At 40.0% G+C, this 24,810-nt stretch overlaps 2 protein-coding genes across 14 annotated transcripts in view; one reads left to right on the top strand and one right to left on the bottom strand.

Moving 5' to 3' along the window:
- Positions 1 to 24,609, top strand: part of LOC126865271 (phosrestin-2-like) — a 46,269-nt gene extending 21,660 nt beyond the window's left edge. For 11 of the 12 annotated variants that reach the window (XM_050617649.1, XM_050617645.1, XM_050617643.1 and 8 more), the window contains 8 exons: positions 1,655 to 1,705; positions 4,710 to 4,845; positions 5,586 to 5,735; positions 18,908 to 19,055; positions 19,662 to 19,862; positions 20,910 to 21,073; positions 23,416 to 23,697; positions 24,042 to 24,609. In XM_050617649.1, the coding sequence (XP_050473606.1) occupies positions 1,655 to 1,705; positions 4,710 to 4,845; positions 5,586 to 5,735; positions 18,908 to 19,055; positions 19,662 to 19,862; positions 20,910 to 21,073; positions 23,416 to 23,697; positions 24,042 to 24,329 (1,420 nt within the window). In that variant the 3' untranslated portion in view covers positions 24,330 to 24,609. The remainder of the gene's footprint in view (positions 1 to 1,654; positions 1,706 to 4,709; positions 4,846 to 5,585; positions 5,736 to 18,907; positions 19,056 to 19,661; positions 19,863 to 20,909; positions 21,074 to 23,415; positions 23,698 to 24,041) is intronic. The other variant, XM_050617638.1, reaches the window with a different exon arrangement.
- LOC126865292 (14 kDa phosphohistidine phosphatase-like) overlaps positions 1 to 24,810 on the bottom strand; it is a 62,717-nt gene that overhangs the window by 36,765 nt on the left and 1,142 nt on the right. The gene's annotated exons all lie outside the window — the stretch shown is intronic.

Genomic DNA, 24,810 nt, shown 5'->3' with positions numbered 1-24,810 from the left:
TACGACGCACAGTGCTCGAATGAACTAATTAGGCAGACAAAATTCATAACTTAGTTTCATAAAAAAAAAAGGAGCATTCAGTGTATAATTTACTCACAGTATTTTCTCCAAAGTTTATCATTTTCACGAGAATTATTCACCACGTGAAACAGTGACTTTTAATGGATTCGAATTGACACCGATGCTACACCACTACCACTATCGCTTTTGCTGCAACATACAATTTGAAGGTAATTTTACCCTATATCGTATAATGTAATATACGACATACATAACAAAATCACTAACAAAAATAACGATGTTAGTCGAAAATGTGTTTATTACGTGCTTCGATATATCAACGATAATAGGAACGAATTAAATGTTTTGAAAATGTTTTGATACAATTTTATTTCTTATTTTAAAGCGGAAATAGACAATAAATATTGAACAAATAAAGCATCCGTGGTAGAAACACCGTACGGGCTGGATCAATGCGCGGAACATTTTTATTTGAAATTTTATTTAAAGAGACTACCCACACAATTTGTACCCTTAACTACGTGTTTCTCTTAAGGTTCTCCGCGATATCTGTGTTTGAGAAGCTTTTATCGTTAAACTACCTCTGACGCGATTCGTATACACGTTTATGAAAAAGATAAAGATATCGTGAAAGAAGCCTCGGGCGATATTAATACATAAATTATATGAAAAAGCAATACCTTCTGCGAATGAAGCATTTCTGCCTAGAGCAACGTTCGACATTTTATCCTAACTGGTTTATACTCAAGAAGCTACATACGGAAACTATTCAGAATTTGAATCGTAATTTCCTGTCCGACAGACTGAATTACAACACCAAAGAATATTTGACATACCAAAACTGAAAAAATTCTAATGATACGAACTATCGAACACATTTAGTCATTGGCCTCTAAAGGATTAGGAATGTAGCGGATGGTAAAACATCTGCGTGGCTTTAAACTTCTTTGACTTGTCACGTTCACACGGAAGAAGGTGGAAAAAGGAAGGAATTGGTCGAGGGAAAATAGTCTTGTGCAAAGGAAATTACATTAGATCCCGGAGGTGAGTCGAGGTTAACGAATTGCCCTATAGTAACATAGCGCAGCTTTTCTACTTGAAGACTCGATGAAGCTGACATTCACGATGGATGAGTGTAAACCAGCAACACGACATTACGTGTAAATGGTTAGCGGAAAATACACGATGAATTACTTCGATGATATTACGATATATATTTTCTTCGATTCTAATACAGCGGCTCGTCGTTGGAGACTCTGAAAAAGTATTTGAACGTTAGCAAGTATAAATATATTCTGTGTACTACTCTTTGAAATTTCATTGGCATCATAATGATAAACGACTATCTTGATTATAGTGGTTTAGTGAAGTTTATCGTAAGCATACGCTTAGTAAAATATTAATATGAATAATTAAATCGAAGATGAAGACTCACTGAACACAGATTGAGCTTTAATAACACATCGTCGACCGGCCATTTTATGCAACAACGTTATGCTAACGCGTGGTACCGGTTATTTTATGTAAAGCTAACAACTTTAGTTTGTGCACGAATACAAGAGTTTACCGGCTTTTCATGAGCCACCGTATATGCACGAAAGCTCGGATAATCCACTGAAATTTTATGTTTCAGAAAAATGGACAACCCGAGTGACAACGCATCGGACGCGATTAGTAGTCAAAGGTAAACCTCAACGGCGAAATCTGAAACGAGAGAGAACACTGCGTTTAGTGAGAAAATCGAAAGTTGTCTCTGTCGGAGGAGTTGGGAGACCGTTTTGTTCACGACCAAGTTTTGGGAAAGTTTCTGTCGGGAGAGTGGCCGACGTTATGTAACGACAGATCTTCTTACGACGATCTCCGACACATAAACAAACGCGAGCGTTAAGCAAGCGGAAAAATCCTCGACGATGAGGTGGCTCGTTGCGTCGTAAAACTTTGGCAGACTCCGAACAACAGGCAACCCTGCTAGGTATCCCCTATAGAAAAACAAACTAAAATATCATCTCCGAGAATAATTCTTTCTCGTAACTATGTAATTGCATCGCGGGGAACGTGGAACGTGGCGAGACCTGGTATCGCAAGAGGGATAATTTATAGCAAACAGAAAAGACGCGAGTACGCGTTGGCTTCTTGGTGAGGCTAAAATACGAGAGAAGGTCGTTGAGCGGTTAGGAAAAATTTATCGTGGAAAGAAAATTCGATCTTTCATGAGTATTTACGGCATTTCAAGTTTCCTCGCACAAGCTCCTACTGCGTACTTAAAATTGTAACGTAGCTTGCGAAGGAAGACGACGTTGGCTTACTAACTGGTATTCTTAGCAAAGCCTTTTAAATTTTGTTGCAAACTCGAGCTTGAAAGTAATAGATTATGGTAGGTATGTTAATTAGTATCCCCATTATATAGAACTTTAATGCAGGTTGAAAAAGGAGGAGAACAGAATTGCGTTATTATTTCCGTAAAAGAATCCTTTGTAATGAATTCTGCATGAAACCTAGGTTCGAAGATAGTAGATTATATGTAGCGTTTTAATTAACTTTCTTATATATTTAGAGTTTTAAATATAGCTTTCAAAGGAAGAACGACGTCGTCGTAACATTATTTCCCTAACAAAGTGCTTAATAAAAAATGTCCATAAATTTGAACTGTAAAACTGAAAATAGTAGATTATAGTATTTTGATAGATAACATTTTTTTGATCACGATAAAAATCTTACAATGCGAAACGATAGAGAGTAACAAGCGCGTTCCAATAACAAACAGCACCGGGACTCACTCTGTGATGAGCAAAGAACGGTTGGAATATTAGAGGAAGTGACCTGTCTACCTAGTCGTCGAACCTCTCCGGGATTGTGTGAAAACTAAATAACAACGAACACGGGTTTTCAGCTTAATCAAAAAGAGTGAGGGTCGCTCGTGACAAACCAGCCTTCGAACTTGCTCGTCAGTTTGATTAAACTGAAAACTTTTAAATACACCGAGTATCTCAAACCGAGCATAGATGGTTGTATTATTAACTGTTTGACAAAAATACACTGACAATTTTTCAAAACTTCTTACGTTCCACAGTCTTCTTACGTTACTTTCGATCTAAACTTTCTCCTCTGGAGCACAGAGGAGCAAGATTTCGAAGGCTTGCGCGATCTGAATTCTTATAATTGGCGTTGTAGAAAACTTTTCAAAGGCAAGAATCGAGGGGCGACAAGGTTGGAGAATATTCGATCGAAAGAACGATTTTTATGGAAAATCTCGTAACGGTGTCAAGGACCAACGCAATCGTTCTCGCTCATACGGAATTCGCATACTCCGGTTGGTGTGGTAACTGGTAGCAATGCGGTTTTGGATTGAACCGTGGAATAAATATCCGGTGGCGCATCAATCAGCCATTTCGAGATTGTATGTATTACGAGGATCGATGGGATTATTAGCAACGTCATCCTAATCACCTTTGGTTGCCTTAATCACCTGTATGATTAAAAAATCTCTTTAATTCATCCAATCCCTTTAATCCTTCCCACTGTGAATGAAAATGACAAAGTGTTGTTATAACGGAGTCAATTTAAAAATATTACATTACTTCCATTATATGTTGATTAATACTTTTGAAAATATATAAAGGAGTTATTGTTTTCTATATCGTTCATTTTGAATTCTTCGTCATTACTCGTTACGTTCAGAAGATAGACATCGTTATTGGAAAGCAAATACGAGTAAAGTTTCTAGAACCACGATATAAAAATCCGTTTACAGTAGTGTCAAATGTTTCTTCGCGTAACACCTACCATACATATTATATATTCGCGTTTCGCTGCATAATCGTTTCGCCAATCGTCCCATGCATAAATGTCGCGACACAGTTCTGACGAGTATTTATCGAGCAACGGGAAAAACTCACGCAAATTACAAAGTGTATATTACACGAAGGTGCTTTGTAATATTTGGCGAAGATCGTAACGCGTGAAAATATTTTCTCAAGGAAAATCTAACTTAAGACGCTTGTGTAGTGCCTTGGAAAAATATTAGTACCTTCGATCGGAGAGTATAAACGTTGGCAGCATTAATCGATGAAAAGAAGGACACGCTGAAACGCTCGGTGTATCGATAACGCACGTGACATTGTACAAACGCGTCCACATCTACTGAGGCGCGAAATCCCAGTGGAATTATTAATTTATATAACCGTCGATGCAGATGAGAATTGCGAGCAAACAATAATGAAAAATAAACGACAATCGGTCCTGCGATATTTACGATTATAAGCAGAGTATTGACTTGATTCACAGTCTCGGTTCACTCTCGGCTCGATCAAATTATTAACCCCCACTGTTTCGATTATAGGTGTTAAAAATATTTCACGATTCGTGAATCGAAAAACTCGTTCACATTATCAATTCAGTCGCGGACCGATCGATCTCGCACCAGTAAAATATTCTTTCCTCGATAATCTTTGTCCGTGAGGACTACTCATAGTGCGAATGCCTACAATCGAAAGCGTGGGATAAAAATTTGGCCGAATCGAGTCACCGATAGTCTGGGTCGAGTCTAACGCTTCGACCCTACCTTTTCCTCCATTTGTTTCCGCGTGGAAACCGAACGAGCCGCGAAATTCGATGACGAATCAATGGTCTAATTTACCGACAAAAGTACTCCTTTGACGACTGACTAATTACATTCCTCTGTTCCACAGGGTATATAAGAAATCATCACCGAACAACAAGCTGACCCTCTACTTGGCGAGCAGAGATCTGATCGTGAGCGAGTTGAAAATCGATAAACTACAGGGCGTACTATTGGTCGATCCTGAATTTTTGCAAGAGAAAAGGGTGAGTTTTCAATATGAAGAAAACAATCAAATATTCCGCTTAAACGTGGTTGAAAATGCCACGCTGAGATAGGAGAATGAAACGTAGGACATCATACTTACCATTGTAGAAACTTTCCATTGGTTTAATTCAATGGATAGAATTCGTCTGCAAGCCCAATTTCTCAAACATTCTATCTCTCTGACCTCAATTTCATCGACAACTTTCTCGCGACATCTTTCCGTCGAACCTAATTAAAGATACTTCCGGAGTTACTCCGTGGGCAATTTATAGACTAGAAGAAGCTTGAAGAAGATGGCAACGAGCTCACGACCCCTGAGACGACATCCTCGATACTTCCCGTGAACCCAACAGATACCCGTATTACGTAAACGTCTTTCATCCACTGGTAAAAAGTTGCCACCTCCACTGAATTATATTTACCTATAAATTATCGCGATCCGATAACTTTCGTTAGAGTAAAATTTGAAAAATATCGTACAATTATCGAATAGTTAACATTCACGGAATGTCGAGAAACCCAACCGCGAGTAAATTCGATATTGATCTTTTATTTATCTGGGAATCAGCACAGTGGTTCTATACAATTCGTTAGAGCTTCCACTGAAAAACTGTGCGAAGAATTTAAAAATCCTGGCACAACTATCAACCGCGAATAGACTAGCATTCGCACAATTCTAAAGAACCGAATCACGATTATTTACCTCTCTATTTACCAATTTAACCGTCTGATGTTTCAGGTGTACGGGCAAATTACGTTGACTTTTCGCTACGGGAGGGAAGACGAAGAGGTAATGGGACTGAAATTCTGTAACGAGGCGGTTATGTGTCTCGCGCAACTTTACCCCCCATATTCCGGCGCTGATCAACAAGAAACGACCCCGTTACAGGTCTGTATAAAGATAATTAAACGTTTATCTCTCTTTCCAAGGTTTACGAGTTCGCATTTTGCTTCTGTATCTAGAGACGGTCGACTTAAATTTAGAAAATCAGAGCGATTTAACGAGCGGAACCCTGCCGGATGAGATTGAACGCAAGGGTGTTCATAAACTCGTGAAATCTTGTCCGTCAACGTGACACACGGCGAGCCAGCAGCTTACGATCAATGAAAATTTAATAAAGCCTTCGATGGTGCAAGTGTCCCGTGTTCCTATCCGCAGATGTTTCCATAATGTATCGTAAAATCGCAGAAAACTGGAAAATTAGTATTCCTGCATCGCTCGACAGCTTAATTTCCGCACTGATTTTGGACTCGATAATCGATGATCTTTTCCGACAGGATATAAAAAAAAGGGATGTAACTTTTCATATTTCTCGACGAATCTTTCTTTATTTTTCTATCCGTACAAAAACTCATCGTTCTCTACCCGTGTTTAATCTTCTATTTAAAATTGTTTCGCGATTTAAGCGTCGACGGATGATAAAAAAGGAAGAGGAAAGATAAAAATGCATAAAAGTTGGAATCGATGAATAATTATTGGTAAAACGAAGAGAAAACGTAAAATCGCGACGGTGCTGGATTTTCTCAGTCGGTTAAACGGTAAAAGGGTCGTATTATTCGAGGTAACGACGCGGCACCGTAAGTTCGTAATCAATTAATGAAATAAGCCAAGCGGCTTAGCTTAGCTGTTTTCGTGCCTAGATAATTAGAAACTTACATACGCAACACCGATTGCAAATTGCATTAGCAGACCGTATAACGCTTCCTCGAGCGTGTAATTCCTAGCAAAAAGCTTCACCAGCTCCGGACCGTATACAAATTTCCGAAACTATGGATTTGGCAAATTTAAACAATTGAAACTAGACACTCGTTTGCCGATGCGTCGTTCAATGTTTCAAGAGAGGAAAAGGTTTAACAACCGTATAAACTGGATCGTATAAATCTATTATCTGCCGTTGCACGAAGAAACTTGCTAGGACAAGGTGAAATTATTTCATCAACCATAACGAGATAAATTCGATCGCCTAATCTCGAGATATTTCCATCCGAATATGACGAAAATTTCTCAAAAGTAAAAACGTCGATCGATACGTCGTGCCATTCGTACAATCGTAGTCACTGTGATAGAAATAGATGTTTATGAAACGCGAAGCATATATAACATGGAATATATCAAAGAGGATAGAAGCCGTGATCGAAGCAACAGGACGAATTACAAATTATTGGCATGTATACCGCCTGTAAACGTAGTATAAACGTAGTAAAAGCAGATCTCTATAACGTAAATCGTTTGAAGAAAGTTTTCAAATAAAACATTTAACAGCGAAACGTTCGACCGCGATAAATTAATTCGAGTAAGTTGTGCTCGTGTTTCTCCTAACTCACGATAATCGAGCGTCGTGATTGAAACGCTCTCGGTTGAAAAAACTAGACGTTAACGGAAAAGCTTCCTGCTGAGGTTGAATTTATCACAGCGAGCTCGGCTGCCTTGTCTTTGACATCCTCCACGTTCTCAACGTTCTCACGTTCGTTCTCCGCTGTACCGGGGCCAGCGGCAAATCGGTCAACGCAAACCTCTCCGAGTTTTCTCTGCGAGTTCGTCGCTCTTCGATATTTATTTGCCCCTGTTGGACACGCGAATACCTTGTTTATCGTGTATTCCAGCCAGTTGAATATATGCAATATGAAGAACGTTTGTGAGCGACTTGTCGAAATATTACACACGCTACCTGAAAATTTGCTTGATGTTTGCTTATGCAGCTAAACCATGTAAAGAGGTTAAGCGATGTTGCGAACGTAATTCCCATTTCCGAAATGCGCACAGATGCGAATAACGCAGAGGAAATATTCTGAGTAGCGATGAACTTGATACGAATCGAAATAGGAGGAGAATGATCGGATAGAGAAGCAATGGAATAAGAGAAGAGATAATAGATGAAGAGGAATAGACAGATTGTCAAGCGCAGATCGTTTAGATTTCCAAAGCGTCTCTAAATATTTCCGTAAAATTAGAATTTATCGTTACCTGAAATCTCTCTTTGTATCTTCCTCCGTTCATCTACTATCCTCTATCGAACCTCTCATTATTAAATTAATATTAAATATCGATCGAAATCGTCTACTTTATCGTGCTTTACTCTGTGCATTTCCACGATGCAAGCGCTTACGATGTGAATTTTTTCTCGGTTGAATAGGAAGATTTCAAAGACGAGTTCTACTAGGGTAACCTTTTAGAACCAGTCACGAGAGCTTCTTCGGCGAAAGGCAAGCAGCGGAGGGTTGTTTCAGAACGGTTCGATGCGCGTTGTTCGGTGACGTCGCGCGTATCAGTTACAAGGCTTACGACCTATATAACATGCATCCCGTACTCCATAAGCTTAACGGTTCATTTCCGAGAGGATCAACGATCTACCAGATCCCTTAACGCCTTGTTCGTTCAAACCTTCCACCATTGGTTGACCGTTGTAACGAACCGAGCGAATTATTAGTTCCGTACGGAAACAAAATTGATACGCGATCTTTTAATCCTCAACCAGCAGCCACAATTATCCGAGTTTCCGATGAGGTAGCTGGCCGTTCAATTTTCAGCGTATTTCGTCGCTTTTACCTCGTGTAATCGAAAATTTCCTGACAAATTATCAACTTTTCCATCGAATATCTCCTTCGACCATGTTCTTTCTTCTTTGAGAATTTACTATTCCTTGGTTCACGAACGGTTTCTCTGCGGAAATCTCTTCGCGCAATTACCAGGTGCTTTTACAAGAGTACGTAAAGCTCTAATTAAGGATCGTTAAAGATTTACAAACTCAACAAGCTCCCAATTAACGAAACGACAAATATATTCGTCTTTGATAAAATGATCTCAAAATCCGACAGGCAAATCTCAAATTTAGAGCGCTGCGTCTTTCTTACAAAACCATTCCAAAAACAATCTACAAAACCAAGGGAGTGTGTTCTAGTACTTGTAATTAGTAAGGAAGCCATTTTGCTCGCGGAGTTATCATTGCCAAGAATTAGACGACAGAAAATAATCAGGATTATAGTCTCGCTAATGTCGGGCGATCATTTTAAAACGTTATACGACACAATAGAAACTTCATGAAGGCAGCGAGCGTTGTTCAGGGAAAAGAACGGGACGACAAAGATTGGCGCTTGTCGTTGCCTATCTTCAAAAGATATTTCTCGATAAAAAAAAGGTCCGTCGTTCCTTTCAACTAGAAACCTTTTGAAAGCTGTCTCCTGTCGTCCCTCGTCGCTGTTTCATTTTCACTGACCACCTCTCAAGAGTTCCATAAATGGAAAAACCACATACACGTCAGGCGTTGACGAGCTAACACTTGGACTTGACGAAAACCATTTCCAACGTACGGTAGTCAAGCTAAGGTCGCGTTGTCTAGGGAAACAAACTTTCTCGCCCAATTTACTAAGACTTTCGTCTTATTGTTAGCTGATGAAAAGTCGGCTGTTTCTCCTTCTGGCGTTGTTTCGTCAACTGGCTACCATTGTTTCGTCGCAAGTCAGGCACAATGGCGGAAACTGTTACGTTGAAATTGCGAGAACTTTCGTCCCGAATGGGAAGCTTTAACGGCGCTTTGCGAAAATTACAATGAAAGCAGTCGCGAAAGTAGTGGTAAAAAGAAAACTTTCGCCACGAAATACCGTGGTTTCACCCGATACATTTTGATTTGCAACGACTGGTTGAAATAAGAATGAAAATTTCGACGACTTGGCTTTCAGCTGTGTTCGCGTACTTCAAGCTTTTGCCTGTTATCAACCGTTTCACAGCCGAATTTTTGTGCATTTTCGACCAATCGCGGGGAGACGCAATCGCGAAGAAACACGTCAACGGAAGTCGTAAATTCCCGTTACGATTATAATAATCGACATTTCCATTGAGATAATAGGGGTGGTTGAGAGGGTATAACACTGCCATTAACACGGTTATAAACTATATATTTTTAACACTTAAGTTACACCGTTGCTTGTGATATACGTCGTAGACAATGATTTGGCGTATAGAGATGCGATACACTGCCACAATATTCGTTGGTGATCGAGCAAGGCTCTTAGAGTTTTTTGTTATAGTTGACGTAGCAATAAGGGAGACTAACCCGGTACTGACACGTTGACTATTCTAACGTTGAAGAATAAGTAATTTACAGTGTCGATGCTGTGTCGGAGGAAAGCTAGCGAGATGGGTGTGTCTAGCGTACGAGACCGTCGGATTTGGCGATGACAATTTTGGTTAGGAAAGCGAGGGCAGTAGACATTGCTTCTGATTGGATAAACGAAGGTTGGTGGACTAGGAAGGGTCTTAGCCGCCCTCGATAGAAAGCTGCTAGTGGGAAGCATCGTACGTGAGAAAAACTAACTTTCCCCTGTCAGCCGTAGTAGACGATAATCTTTAGAAAGCGATTTAGAAAAACGACGTTTGTTCGGTCTGAAGGACCTTAGCTAGCAAATTCTTGAGATTTACGATGGGTCCTTAAGACTATTGAGTGTACGCAGTAAGGTTGAGCGGACATCTGGTTCCCATCTTGCCCGCGGTGTATAGCCTGGTCTAGGTAGAGTGCCGCCCGACGTAACATTTTGTTTCATTAATAATAGAAATGTTTGTTTTCCGAGCGATTTTTTAAACGAGACATAACGCGCTATAATTTGAGATTAAGAATTTGCACGACTGAATTGAATGCTATTGGCGAAACTTTGCAAGTCAGGAATATGGTGTTACGCAGAACGCGATAGGATTTATAAACGTATAGCGGTTAAATTCGTGCTAAATATTCGATGTTTGAATCCTCGTTAGAACGTGGTTGACAGAATGAATGTATCCGATTAGCATCTGTCGCAACTAAAAGCTTGGGAAAACATACTCGGCAAATTAGTTTGCTTACATCTTTTTTTCCGGCCGTTCGCAATAAATTCGTTGGCCGGAGAAGGTCCAGCCATTCCCGAAAGTATATTCCGAACGCTGGCAACTTTGTCTCGTTTATATTTCTACCCTGGAATAATTTTATCCAGTTCCTAAAGGTGCAGAATGGAAGCGCGGCGAATATGCATGTGTTCACTGCTCTTAATTACGTACGCTGAATCTTTTCTCCGTTTCGTTTAACTCTTTTCTCTGACTTTACGTTTAAACGTTTTATACGCGCATCTTTAATTATAAAATATTCGCCTAATTCTCACTTAATCTTTTCTTAAAATATCTCGGTCTTCCTGAAGTAAGAAAAATCCTTTTAAAAAGCACACGTATACCGTTCTGTGCCATTATTTCTGCAGTTTCATAGTTATCCTTCAACGTCCGAATCATTTTGCACGAAAATAAACGATACGTCGATCGAAGCATTCTTTGTTGAAAAAGCATTGTATCCATGATGAAGAACGTCGGAAAATTCCATACCAGAGACAACTTTTCCTACGGCGTTCGCTGCAGGCCAAGGTCAGCTCCTGGCCAGGATCGAGCTTCTTTGCGTCACCCAACGTACCGAACGGTATCGAAAGCTTCGGTTAACCGTCGCTTCGAGCTTCGATAAACATTAAAAAACGAACGAAACGTTCTTTCGATCCTAGGCATCCTGGCGTATCGATCCTCGCGTATTCATAAACGACGGCAGCAGGAACACGGTGAAATGGTGAGACGTATCGCGATGAAATTGCTTTTCTCCGACTGTGCTCACCAGAGATCACGTTTCTCTCGCAATGGATCTTCCTCCGCCATCTGCGGAATTGCGAAACGACGCCGGATATCGGGTATCCGCGTACGGATTCGCAGAGATACAGCTGTGACAGGTGCAAAGGTGTCCCATCGGTTGATTCAAATTGTACGGTGTACTCGTCCCTATCGCGAGCAGAGTGAAAACACTTTGAGATCGTATGCATGAAATAAGAATTGATGCGTCTCCCGCCGAATTAGTTTCGTTTCTTCACGCCACAAGCTACGAATATTACGCTTCGCTGCTTATTAAAATATACGTCATATTCTAAATTTGGGAAATTAGAGGACCAAAGAGATTAAGAAACTACGTTCTCGTAGAATTCAAAGTTCCTATAATCGCGAGTTACACCGCGATTATTTCACAGACTTGGTTTCGCGTTTGTACGAAGGTGCACTGTTGCAAAGAACACGTTCGCGAAAAAAAGACACTTTTCGGACAACCTAATGTAAGAGGAACTTGAGATCTCTGGCTTTAAGAATAAGACGAAAAGTCTTAGGCGTGATGTGCTAACTATAACCGAACGAACTCGAGGGAAATTAAAGAAGCATTCCATGATATCGCGGGGGACGTGGTTTCGAGACTCGTAACACGAGCGAAGGTGCGATGAAGTGGCTCATCTTTCAATGATATCCTACGAAACGATCGTCGTTCATGTCTAATTCATCGATCGAATGAATAATGGATCGCACGGCGCCTGTAAAAACCTCAGCCAGGTGAAATATCCAGGAAAAGGGAAAGAGACTTGATAAATAATTTTCACGACGCGCCAAATCGACCTGGCTGCGGGTCAGGGTTAGTGTCAAGGCCGCGACCTGTCGTAATACGCGAGGCTGGTCTTACCCACCACTGCAGGATCTCGTTCGACGAGCATGGAATTTATATCACGGCTTGATTGCATGGCAATTCTTCGGGGAATTTGCTTTTTCCTCATCATCTTTCCACGAGCTCGTTGTCGTAGATCGAAATTTGATAGAATATTTTCGACCGCGAAGCGAATAGCGATCGAGTCGTTGAGTATAAATGAAGTTATATTCGACAATGATATTATGATTCTTTGTATTATAAATTCTTTGGCTTTCAAATAAATTCCTTAATTCTTCGCTGATTTACATATAATTCTTCCTTTTTGTCAATAAAATAGAAATAAACAGGATAAATAATAAACAATTCACGATTTTCGCAAAATTCTCCTCCTTCGACTTTCGAACGATTCTCTCGCTCCTTCGATCGTTTGATCGCTTACAGTCCAATGCTAGTCAATTATTCCACATTACACGCATTCCGAATTCCATTCCAAATTCCTCGTAAAGTTTACTCGCGTATTATTCCTATCGCTTCTCTTCCCATTCGCTCTTCTTACTCGCTACCAATAGCACGAACGTTTTTACAATTCTTTACCACTCAACATCTCGATGTAGAATATCAAGAATTCTCGTTCCCACGGATTATCGTGTTTCCAATTATCGAAACTGACTTTTCAACATTTCGCCAACAAGATTCCGTTCTCTTTGGATAATTTCAAGCGACCAAAGTTGGATTCTCCGATTACAAAGTAATTCTCGAAGAGATTTTTTAAACCGCGAAACAACGGACGTACGACGATGGAAAACGATAACCGTTGTGAACTGTTCTCGAAGCAAAAGAGAAGAATAACTCGAAAGTAACTAGGTAGAAAAATACGACTGACCTCGAATCCTCTTCGAGATCGTTCTTTTCCTCGTTACGCAAACTTTTATTTAAACCAGACTAGAAAGACGATTTATTGCACCGTTACGTGTTATAAAATTACATTCAATCTTCTTCTTCTTCTTTTTTTTTTTTTTTTTTTTTTTTTTTTTGTTTTTCGATAAAATTCCATTCGTTCCCACGTTGAGATAAAACAAGAATGGACAGTCAAGTGGCAGAGGTTTACACGATACCGAGCGTGTTCTTTATTTGCATTAATCGTTCGTCAGAATTAAGTTCGTTTCAACGAATCCACGACGCAAATTGAAACGTGCTTCTTCAGCGTTTTTCTTGTTCCTTTCTATCGCCAAAGGAACGTCGAGAAAACTGTTCTCGCTTGACTTCTACTTTCATCCATTTCAATTACTCTCGCGAATCTCCTTTTTGCAACTGTACACGGCATAGTCAGCCGTATCGCGTTACGCTGGATTTATCCGCAAAATTACTGCTGCACGACTTCCCTGTATTAATTGATCGCGATTCATGACGGCAAAGGTAGGAGGACGTTTAAATCGTATCGATCGATTCAATGGCAAACGAGACGACTCGTACCGCAGTTGATGGTATTCCTTTCCTTCAGATGCATTAGATCGATTGCCAAATAAAAGGCAGTTGAAATCAGCGTGCTTCCAACGTTCATCTGTTTCTCCTAAGTAAACGTTGCAAGGCAACACGATGTACACGATAACGATATTCGCCAGCTCGCAATTATCATGGAATCGGGTCGAGGTTGCGTTTCATTAGAACTCCATAAGGCTTTATTAACGGTGAACGACGATAAACGAAATTTTTCGTTCGCTTGGCTGCTGTAGACTGTGGAAAAAGAACAGCTGGAAAAGAAGAAAACGACAAAACATTTATTCGACGAAATTTGAAGAGTATTTGAACACCGAACTACTCTCGCGATAGCATCAAAGTATTTATCGTCTTCCTCTTGCGAGTTTCATAAATATATTTTAAAACGCTATACCCGCTTTGAAGATATTTGCTTGTGTGTAAATTATTTATCAAACAAACAGCTTTAATTATCCTGCATTTTGCTGCGGTTTGGAGTAGCGCAGTGCATATTGGGTAACGAATCGTGACAAGACTTTTATTTTCGCCACTGTCGAGCTCGGCCGAATCATATTCCGGGTCATTTATAAATGTTTAATATCACTTGGACGGTCGAAAATTACCGCTACGAACGTCACAGAAAAAATTGCCACGTCGCTGTGTGTAATAACCACGATTTATGCGGAGCAAAGCAAGAAATACTAAGACTAATGGGATCGTTTGAATCCCGCGAAACACTGACGCTAAGCACGAGAAGCTTGGCGTGGTATCGCTGCCGCGTAAATAAACGATAATCAGAATCGCGGATACGGTAAAAGTTATTAATTAACTGGCAGAGAACGTCGCTAGAATTTGTGGTTTTGCCATCCGAACGAACGAAAATGTATTTTTGCCCCGTGGCTATTGTCGCACGGCGTTGTTGCATTCCACGAAAATTAATTCTCGTTCGACTAATTTCCCTCAATGGTAGCTAGTTGGCCCGCTTTTTTAAAACAAACACGAACCGTGTTAACGAATCGATGTTGATTTAAGAAAAAAAGGAAAGTCGAATGTTTAGCCATTTTAACGAGAAAAAAAGAAAAGTTAAATTTCAGGAACACCCTTTTTTGGCGTCCTTTGCCAAGAAAATCAATTACAGAATTGATCGGGCGAGAAAGTCGTCAGAATCTTTTCGCGAAATTGGAAACGTCACACGTTCGACTATCGTCCCGAACGATAAAATCTCTTTCTCGAGGGGCAAAAGAAATACTATCGAGTGAAAATCGAGTCGTACGAGAAGCGAGGACGAACACAAATGGAAAGTCATTATGACTGGAGACTTTTAGGATTCGGTGATCAATCATAATTTGGTTCCGCCTGGAGAACCTTCCAAATCGCCTGTCGAGAAACGAATAAGAAGCTACCGAGACTGTGTAGCATTGTCGCGAGACGAACCATCCATTACGTAAAATTCTCGTTTCTTTTTTTTCTTTTGACTCGATGAAAATCTGTACCTAAGTTCTGGGTCGTTCGCTGATGCTCGCGAAATAACGCAACTCTCTCTCTGTCTAAACCTTCTGTAACCGAAAGACAATATGTACCTACGTATCTAGAGGCCGATCTATAACGAAGAGACAACTCTCGGCGATCAACATTTCGAAATATTAATCTCACGCAATATTCCACGAAATACCCCTACGTGATTTTATTTTGTTTATTTATTTATTCCGGTTAAATGGAACAGGCAGTAAATAACGCGTATCTGAAAACACTTGGCCACATTTAAAAAGTAATCAACCGCTTAAAACATTTCAAACATCGAGAAAACATTTCACTCGGTTATTAATCGTTGAAAATGAAAGAAGAAAGCAATTTCCGAGCGCCACTTCGGCAAATTCCGGTTGATACTATAAAATCTGGTAGAGTTGTTAAAAGTGAAAGATCAATGATAGAGAAAAGAAAAAGGAATTTCGAAGAGATTGCAAGTATTATCAGAGCCTCTGCTGACTAACGAGGAACCATCGTTTTCAAGGACGGATATTAATTATCTCTAGCACGAATAACGACGTCCAATTGTATAAGACGCTCTACTAATCCACCCTAAAATTAGAAAGTTTCCTTTGCTAATGAGAGTGGAAGTTTCTTGATCGTGCCTACTTCCATGGAAAATCAGCCAAGACGAGATAAAGGTGGAGGTAAGGTAAGAACGTAAGACGAGAGTGTGCAAGCTTTCGCACATGCGAATGAAGACGAAGCACGCGTAAAAACTGGTGTATCCGGCAGCTGGAAGAGAGCGTCACGCGAAACGAAAAATTACGAGCGACACCATCTTCCATAATATAGGAGCGGAGAAATGGAAAAGTATGTGTACGATAAAGGTTGCTCGTTCCAGAATGATTCTTAATATCGTGTGCATGATAAATGTCGAGTAAAGCGAAGCAAGTAATATCGCGCATACTTATAGTATTGGAAAATTTACGTGTACTCCAAACGACCAGTTTTCCTTGTACGAATATTAAAAAGTTACAAAGTATTGGAAAGTCTCAGAAACGACGATGTTTTCAATGGCCGTATTGAAATTTCCCTCTTTGATTATAAGATAACGTCTTCTCGTTTAATAATTAAAAATCAGAAAATCGACAAAGATCTTATTTATCGTGTTCTTATTTCTTTTCCTATCCTATTCTATTCAGTGAGAAAAGAACGAGCGTGGAGAGCGTGTCTCATAGGCTTTGCTAGCTTTGTCAGTGCAAAACTTATCCGACTACTCGAACACGTAATATTTGTATACGTAAATTATAAGAATTTTTATTTGCCCGTTGGCAATCTCTCGAGGACGTCTATCGGAGGGTGAAAAGACGTGGTGAAAATCTTGAAGCGCGCAATTCTCAGGTTCCTCAGGCGATATTATCGTTAGAGGATTACTCTCGGTGGTTGAGGCGCAACATGGATGCACTGAAAACGGCTGGATAATATGGTTTCACGGTGGACTACAAATGTTACGATTCCACGGCCGACGGGTTTCAAAGGGGTAATGCGATAGAGCTGAAAGCCGCTACGTCGCACATCAATCATGCATACAGAGCGCGAACCAGCTTTACGGCGAATAGGCAAAAAAGAAACAGGGAGAAAGTAAAGGAGAAGCGAACGAGAAGGCGCTAAGTACTTCCTGAAAAAAAAGACGGAATCCAAGCGGAGAGAAATCGAAAAGAAATCAAGAGTGTGTGAAGTCTTGAACGATGCGCGTCACTGGTCTGGTAAATACGACTAAATATACCTTTAGGGAACGTTTTCATATACCGTTACGGTACATGAGCTTCTCTGATAGAGCAACTTTTTGGAAATAAATGATCGAAGCTGTTGAGAATTGTGGATCTTTGAAGCCGAAATAACGTTACAGGAACACTGAATTTACGCTTGGAATAGTTATTATTAGAATATTAGAATAGTTATATATTTATTTTATGGACCATTTCTTATATATTCATCGATGCACACTTGCACGCGTCTCGGCACTTTCTTCTATACCCGACTGTTAACCGACTGAATAGTTTACGTTTATCTGTTTTCGAGACGCCGCGCACGCACATAGCTCCACACACTGATGCCCATATACAAGTATCTCTACTAGGCATTTAACCCAGTCCAGCACAGAAAATTATACTGTCTCGATAGAAACGAATAATTTAAATGTTATAAAATACGCGTGGATACTTTATACCTAGCGAGTCAATGGAAAGAAAGAATTCAGAAATAAGAGTCAGTCGTATGAAAAATGAATTGACCGAGTGGTAGTAAAAAGCGCTATGCATCCTTCTATCTAAAATTCTATTCTAAAAATAATATTCCGAGAATGAAATATTTCCCGCGAGAAATTGCAGCTGCTCTCTTTGAAGAACCTCGACGAGAAAGTATCTGCTGTAGAGAGGCTAAAAACGATGGGAAATAAAATCTTAAAGCGGAATTTCACACGGGTGGGAGTAATTGATACTCTTAGGAAGTGCCGCATAGTTTATCTTCATGCGGTATATTGATTTTCCAGGTTGTCGGTCTCTTTGTCTTTGAGTAAAGCGGTAGAATCTAATTCGTTGCGACAGAATTGACGCGTTAAACGAAGATGTCATTAGAAAAACGTCGCGGTGAGACTACGTTGTAACTACCAGGCTTCGTCTCCGATGCCGATGAATGCGGTCTTTTACGCATTGTATGTACGCGTGTATGTCAAATATCCATTGAAACCTTTTCGCCGCGCTACGATTTCGCTCTCCGTGAAACGATGTACTTGGCTGAACAACAATGGCATATCTCGACAATGCTTGACACCTAGTCGTGATAAACCTCGTACAACCTTTCTCTCTTTGTAAAAACCCCGCGCGTAAAGCGTAGAATTATCCATAACGCGTTTGCGTTCGCGAATCGCTTCGGCGATCGATAAATTTCGTTTCGACGCGCAATTTGCCACCATTACGTTTATTACACAAATAGTTAATTGATCACGATAAAATACTCTGAACGAGCCTTATGCAAATACGCTCGATAAAATAAAAAAGATTTTCGAGCAATTATAAACGGATATCGTGTAAAAATACAGACTCGATTTTACTGAGAATCGATAAACCTTGCGCGTCGATAAACTTTGAAATAGTCAGTCGATTAACATACGTCAAAGACCAGCCTAATATACGTCGATAATTTGCGCGTAAATCCTCTATCGATCGACTAAGCAGAACAAATTTCGGAGGATTATTCCGTCATCGTGTAATGAAACGTTCAAATATATAGCATCACGCAAACCGTCGAATCTCTCTCTGAACGAAAACGGTATGATCTCTGGATCTCTGAGTCGAACATTAATTACCGCGCAGATGTAAAATTATTAAGCTTACGATCCTCGTGACTACGAGGCTTCGAAATACAATTTTTAAATATTACCGTCGTCAATTTTTTAATCTCTAAACACAAATATACTGTTAGAAATGGTAATATATTAAATTCAAAGGTGTGAGTTACTTCGAACTGGGCACCAGAATGTCAGTCTCTCTAGCTCTTTCCATCGATATTAATTTAACGAGACGATAGAGACACGTTATACATTACGAAACGAATCGTTCGCGACAGGTGATAAGGTTTCGATGTTCTATTGCAGGAGGCGTTGGTGAAAAGATTAGGTCCAAATGCTCACGCGTTTACCATGGAAATCACACCGTTAGCACCCCCGTCGGTGCAATTGGTGCCTGCTAAGGAATACAATGGGGCCCCCATTGGTACTAGCTACGACGTCAGAGCTTACGTAGGTGAGTAAACCGAGTCGAGCTTCGTTTACGGGGATAAAACAGAATTGACCGAACCTTTACGAAGAAACGCGTGAAAACGATAGATCGCTCTTCTCGCTGTGAAATTCATTCATTTTGAAACTCTATAAAAGCTGTACGATATAAAAGGATCATTCAGCTATCCACACGTCGTGTTTCCATGTGAAATCACCAGGAAGATCAATAAAATTTATCGATTAAAAAGGTCGAATCGGTAAACGAGGGAGCAAAGAACGAATAAACGAACAGAAGGAAAAAAAAGTAAACGTCAAGCGTTGATCGATGAATTTACTCGCTGTTCATTGATTGAACTTCGTCATCGATTTCCCAGATCGTATTTCGTGTCTCCTGACAGTAATGGCTTAGAATCACGTAGAAACTCTCGATTTAAAACGCCATGGTAGCGCGTTACGCCCACGTAGCAAATTAAATCGGGTCTTCTCGGTCGCGTTTTCCAAACTGAATCGTACGATCGGGCGATCGAACGATCGCTTCGAATTCCGATTACCCGAGAACAACCTTCCTGGCTTGATACTCCGTAAATAACATCGTAACTGCCTGCTAAACGCTGGACACGATGACATTTAGCTGAACGAGCGGACGAGAAGTTGCATCGGAAAACGACCGTCAGGATGGGTATCCGTGTCGTCCAGCGAACTACGAAGCCACCGTTGCCAGCTACCAGCGTATATAGCGTGCCGGTGTCAGCGAGTCCTTCTCCTGGATCCAGAGGTCAAGCTTGTAAAACGAGAGTCTCGTTCATGGAAAATGAGATCACAGAGGACGAGGGTAAGCTCTTTATTTCTGGATGAGTGGCACGAAGCATCAAAGTGTGTTCGGTTTGCTTTGAAGCTGATCGCGATTAGTCATTGCATACGGGCTGATCAATCATTTAAATCCCTGTTTAATTATCTGTGAAAGGCTATTTACGAATGTGTGTGTGCGAGTATGATTGGCGAGAAACGTTGGACAGGCTAAGTCTGCGATGGTCAGTCGATAAAGGACCGGCCAGATGTTCTAGAGGATCATCCTTGTGATCGTTACGCGTTAACACTTTGACTGCCACGCCGAAATCGCGCGTTTCGCTCAGGACGCCACGGCAGTATTTTTATTATTCAAAGCATATAATGGCAAAATAATGATAAATCGACGATGTGAGACAACGTTCTTCTCCAATGGACCGTTTATCTTATTGATGGCGCCTTGGTAACAGTCGATAGCGACATATTGTAACAAGGCTTCGTTTATTTCAACAAAACATTCGCGTTTGTTATTTCGTCGCAAGCAAAACGTACGGAATATATCGTTGAAACGCGTAGAAGATATCAGTAAACGGTATTTGCTCGTTCTATGTATAATAATAAGGTATGTTCACACTTGTAACTTCAATTGTACGATCATAAAGCGGCATTTACGATTATTTTCTAAGCTGTGTTTGTAATAATATTCGTAGATTACCCCTCAAAGTAAATAACCCTTCTCATTTTCTTTTATCGATGTTCTAATAAAAACGTTTAATCGTTAAATGGAGCACTTTTTATTTCAAAGTATCTTCTATTTATCGGTTATATTCGAAATGCCCTAACTGTCAATTTTCATACAATTTTTACAATTGTGAGAAGTTGAAGAGCTCCGGTCACCGATGACCACCGTGGCGTTACAGAAGAAACCGTGACTGGTCATATAGTATGACCAACGTGGCAGTCAGAGTGTTGATCGAGGAATGTAAGTTGACTCGTCGCTTAGACACGACAAATTCATCGAGTCACATCTGACTTCTATTTTTCATGCTTCGCTTATTCCAACTTGTTACAAATCTCTAATTGCCTGTTTCAGAGAACGCAGGGCCACATGCTGCAGTGGAGAAACCGTTCTTATTGAGCGATGGACGCGTGGGTTTGGAAGCACGACTAGATCGTGCGATCTACGCTCACGGAGATCCAATAACTGTGCACGTCAACGTCAATAACAACAGCAGCAAAACTGTGAGGAGGATCAAGGTAAGGCGCATCCTTAGTCGCGCAACCGATTGTATTATGTATGAGCCGGATTACCGGGAACAGATTCGAATGCTAACAAGAGACTGATTGTTTGGCTCGAGAAGCAATTTGCGATTTATCCCTCCTTTATCCCTACCGCGAGTAACTTTTCGATAACTGAGCAAATTAAAATTACAAATAATAATCTGCGTCCTGTACGACGTGTGTCATTCGCGTACGTAACGACAGCTGATTTTAATAAGAATAGCCTCGACGAGATGCCAGATTATTAATTCATTTCGTAATTTTCAATCGTAAAAAAAAGGAAGAAGAAAAGAAAGACAATCCACCATCGTTTGCGTCATCGTTAGTAGCCAAACCGCTTCACAACCAATTGCTATAAAACAATGTTAATCATTTAACGCACACGCCGGTGATGTAAACGATTATTTTACGAATTTAAGAACCAAGATATCTTATACGTATACTAAACTACGCATATAACTTACAAAAACTATATTCGTCATCCATTTTCATTGTAAGGTGTGTTTCTTAGAATGACAAATTTAATCACCTTTATCGATAAACCGAAAAAATGTGTGCGTTCAGTGGGTTAAACCGTGGCATATCGAGTAAATAAAGTAATGTACGTACGATACGGCGGACCACGCGATTGCCTATTCTACTGCGCTTTATTGCTTCGCTCGGAGCACAAGGAAATAATCGAATACGAAATAGAATTCTCAAAAATTCGATCAAACTGGCTATCGTTAACTAATATTACAACAGAAATACATAAATAATGAAATAGGGGGTTTTCGAACGATAGGGAAATTTACATAGAATTTGAAAGCTCGAGGAATCCCTTCGAAGCTACATAATTATTTCCATCACGAAGACAGTTTCGCGTGAAATACGATGGTGCATAGTAACATTCACGGGCCAGAGAATATTAATTCCAGCAAAATTTCATTCGTAGAACATGCGCCCGTGATATAACTGTACATCGTATTTGAGGAGACCCGAAAATGGTCCAACTCGACACTGGATACCGACTCACGCTTTAATTCCAAAGTATTGGCGAATAGCGTATCGCGAAGAAAGTTCGAGTTACAATTACCTCTTTAAAAATAGTCGAGGATAGTATATCACTTGCTAGAAAACATAAAGAGATGCTAATAATGAACGACTTCGTCCGAAAACAACAGAGACAAATTTATTCTTTTCTCTCGTTTTAGTGGAATCCGATTGAACATTGTAATTTGAATGAAAAGATCGATTTTAACGAACGCTCCGGGATTCAGATACGATAAGAACGCTAAGAGATGTTCGAATCTTTGTAAAACAAATCGCTTGGAACCTAGAGACGTATGATAATAGAAACGATAAAACTTAATAGGAAGAAATATTTAGCGGTAAAATTTTTTACCGAAGTAGAGCAAATAAAAAGTACGATATTAAAACAAAAAATTCCATCGAGGCTTCGAAGAGCTATCAACTTAATGTTACAACTCGTGCCAGGTTTCCCAAGTTTCGAATACTTTCTTGGCATATTTTTTAATCATATAGAAAAAGCTAAAAAGTATAGACGAAATCGATCGGATTGTAAATTAGAATAATGAATATAAGAGAATTAAAGGTAGAAGAGGTGCGAAAGAATAGAGAGAATAGGGTTGGCTAGTGAATTCTCTCAGGCGACAGAAGGAGCCGAGAACGTAAAGCGACCACGTCCGTGTCAATTCCCTTTGCGCCACAGTTCATTAGCGAGTGTGACGAACATTGTTTGAAAACGAGAACAGACGGGTTCGATAGCGTGATGACTAGTGTACGGGTTCCGAATAGGTCCGCTATGTTAACTTTGTTCCGACAGTTTGACAAACAGACTGACACAGAGTAGACTCGACAAGTTACATACACTAGACTTAAAACACGTAGTCGTATTTGTTCTTCGGTTGGCAAATACCAGTCTTTCTACTAAATTAGCGTCATAATTAACCTGCCCTTTATTTTAAACGCAACGAAGCTTCCCTTGCATAATGTATAAAACGAATAAATTAAAACGAAGCAATAAAACCAAGCAGAAATTATTTCTCAAGACTTGTTTCATCTCATTACTTTACATTACGTTCCTCCATTAAAAGGTTTACTCTCAGAATTCTCTAAATACGCGTATTAAACTCCACAAAGCTGACGGATTCTCTTAGAATTCATTAAACCTTCCAACCACTATAAAACAAAGTGAATTATACATTGTTCTAGCAGCGGTACCTGTTATAATCTTTTCACGAAATTATAATATAATTATAATCTTTTTATGATATTTCGCGTGATTCTCTCCACTAATGCTACCGGTTGTTCCGCAGGTTTTCATCGTGCAACACGTAGATGTGTGCATGTTCAGCAATGGGAAATTCAAGAACGTGGTGGCCTTGCTGTCGTCGCAAGAGGGATGCCCGATAGGTCCCGGAGTTTCGCTGAGGAAAAGCTACACGCTTAGACCGATCAAAGGCTCGACCAAAAATTGGATTGCTTTGGAAGACAGTTACACGAAGGCGGAGGCGACGTTAGCCTCCACCGTTATTTGCCCTGGAAACGGTCCAGAGGATAGAAACGTTTTTGCCATATACGTTTCCTATTACGTGAAGGTAAGCCACCTTTACAAACAAAAAGATATTATAAGCGAAAATTGCTTCTTCGCATGTGGATCGTATGAGCGAGGTAATTTATGAAACTTAAACTATTCGTAAGAGCAGTCAATCATTTTCATCGAATAGCGAGTATTTATGCATTTACGGGTACAGAATGTACAGAATGATATGCAAAGCTACGTATATAAAATATCGCAACCAAATTTTTATTTAATTAAGTTCCACTTTTTTTATCTCTATTCGTAAAAATACGAATCTCAATGAACGTCCGATGTTTTTTCTCTTTTTTTTTTTTTTTTAATAATCACATTAGGCTTCGATTCATCTTATCATCCTTACAGGTAAAGCTACTAATTTCAACAATGGGCGGAGAAGTGTCGCTTAAGTTACCGTTCACGTTAATGCATAGCAACACTGATCCGGATTTAGTGGGCTTCCCGTCCCCGATCAGAGAGCCGAGAGTTTTAGGGAAGCCGAACGAGGAGATTACAGAGAATCTCGAGAGGCAAGAGGATAACGAACATAAATATAAGACAACTAAATTAGAACCGATTAAAGAGAAACTAAAAGAGTCCAGAGATATCGACGTGGATCTGATAGAGCACTACGAGGAAAGCGACAGTACCTGAGACCAGGCGCAAACGACCGATGCATCGTCGCGATCATCGACGAAGAATAATAACGACGCGAGAAACGTGAAAACTTCGAATCATAAGAACTGTAAATTGGGTTTCGATATACAGAGAGCTTGGTGTTGCTTTAGAAGAGCTTCTTAGTAACGCGAAAAGAAGAGCAACGTTTAGAAAAATTGACCACGATGTTTTCTTTCTTTCGTTGATTAATTGACGATTGAGGAGGTTTTGATGAATACGCGAGTAATTATGAAATTTCAAGTATTTTAAACATTTACGTATCGTTTTATCTTCCTTCATTAACGTCATGTATATATGTCGTGGGAAAACAGATTTATACAAATTTTATTCTCTGTATAATATCGATAGAGCGTAATAATTTTTAATTGCTGAAACTGTCTTACCACAGGTTTGGTAAGGTTGATCGAGAGACGATTTTCGCAATTGAGAATACACTACGGGTTATGCAGTTCCTACC

Source organism: Bombus huntii, chromosome 4 (assembly GCF_024542735.1).
Source record: "Bombus huntii isolate Logan2020A chromosome 4, iyBomHunt1.1, whole genome shotgun sequence".
Lineage (NCBI taxonomy): Eukaryota > Metazoa > Arthropoda > Insecta > Hymenoptera > Apidae > Bombus > Bombus huntii.
The sequence above is the reverse complement of the archived record's forward strand: the minus strand, read 5'-3'. Positions and strand labels throughout refer to the sequence as shown.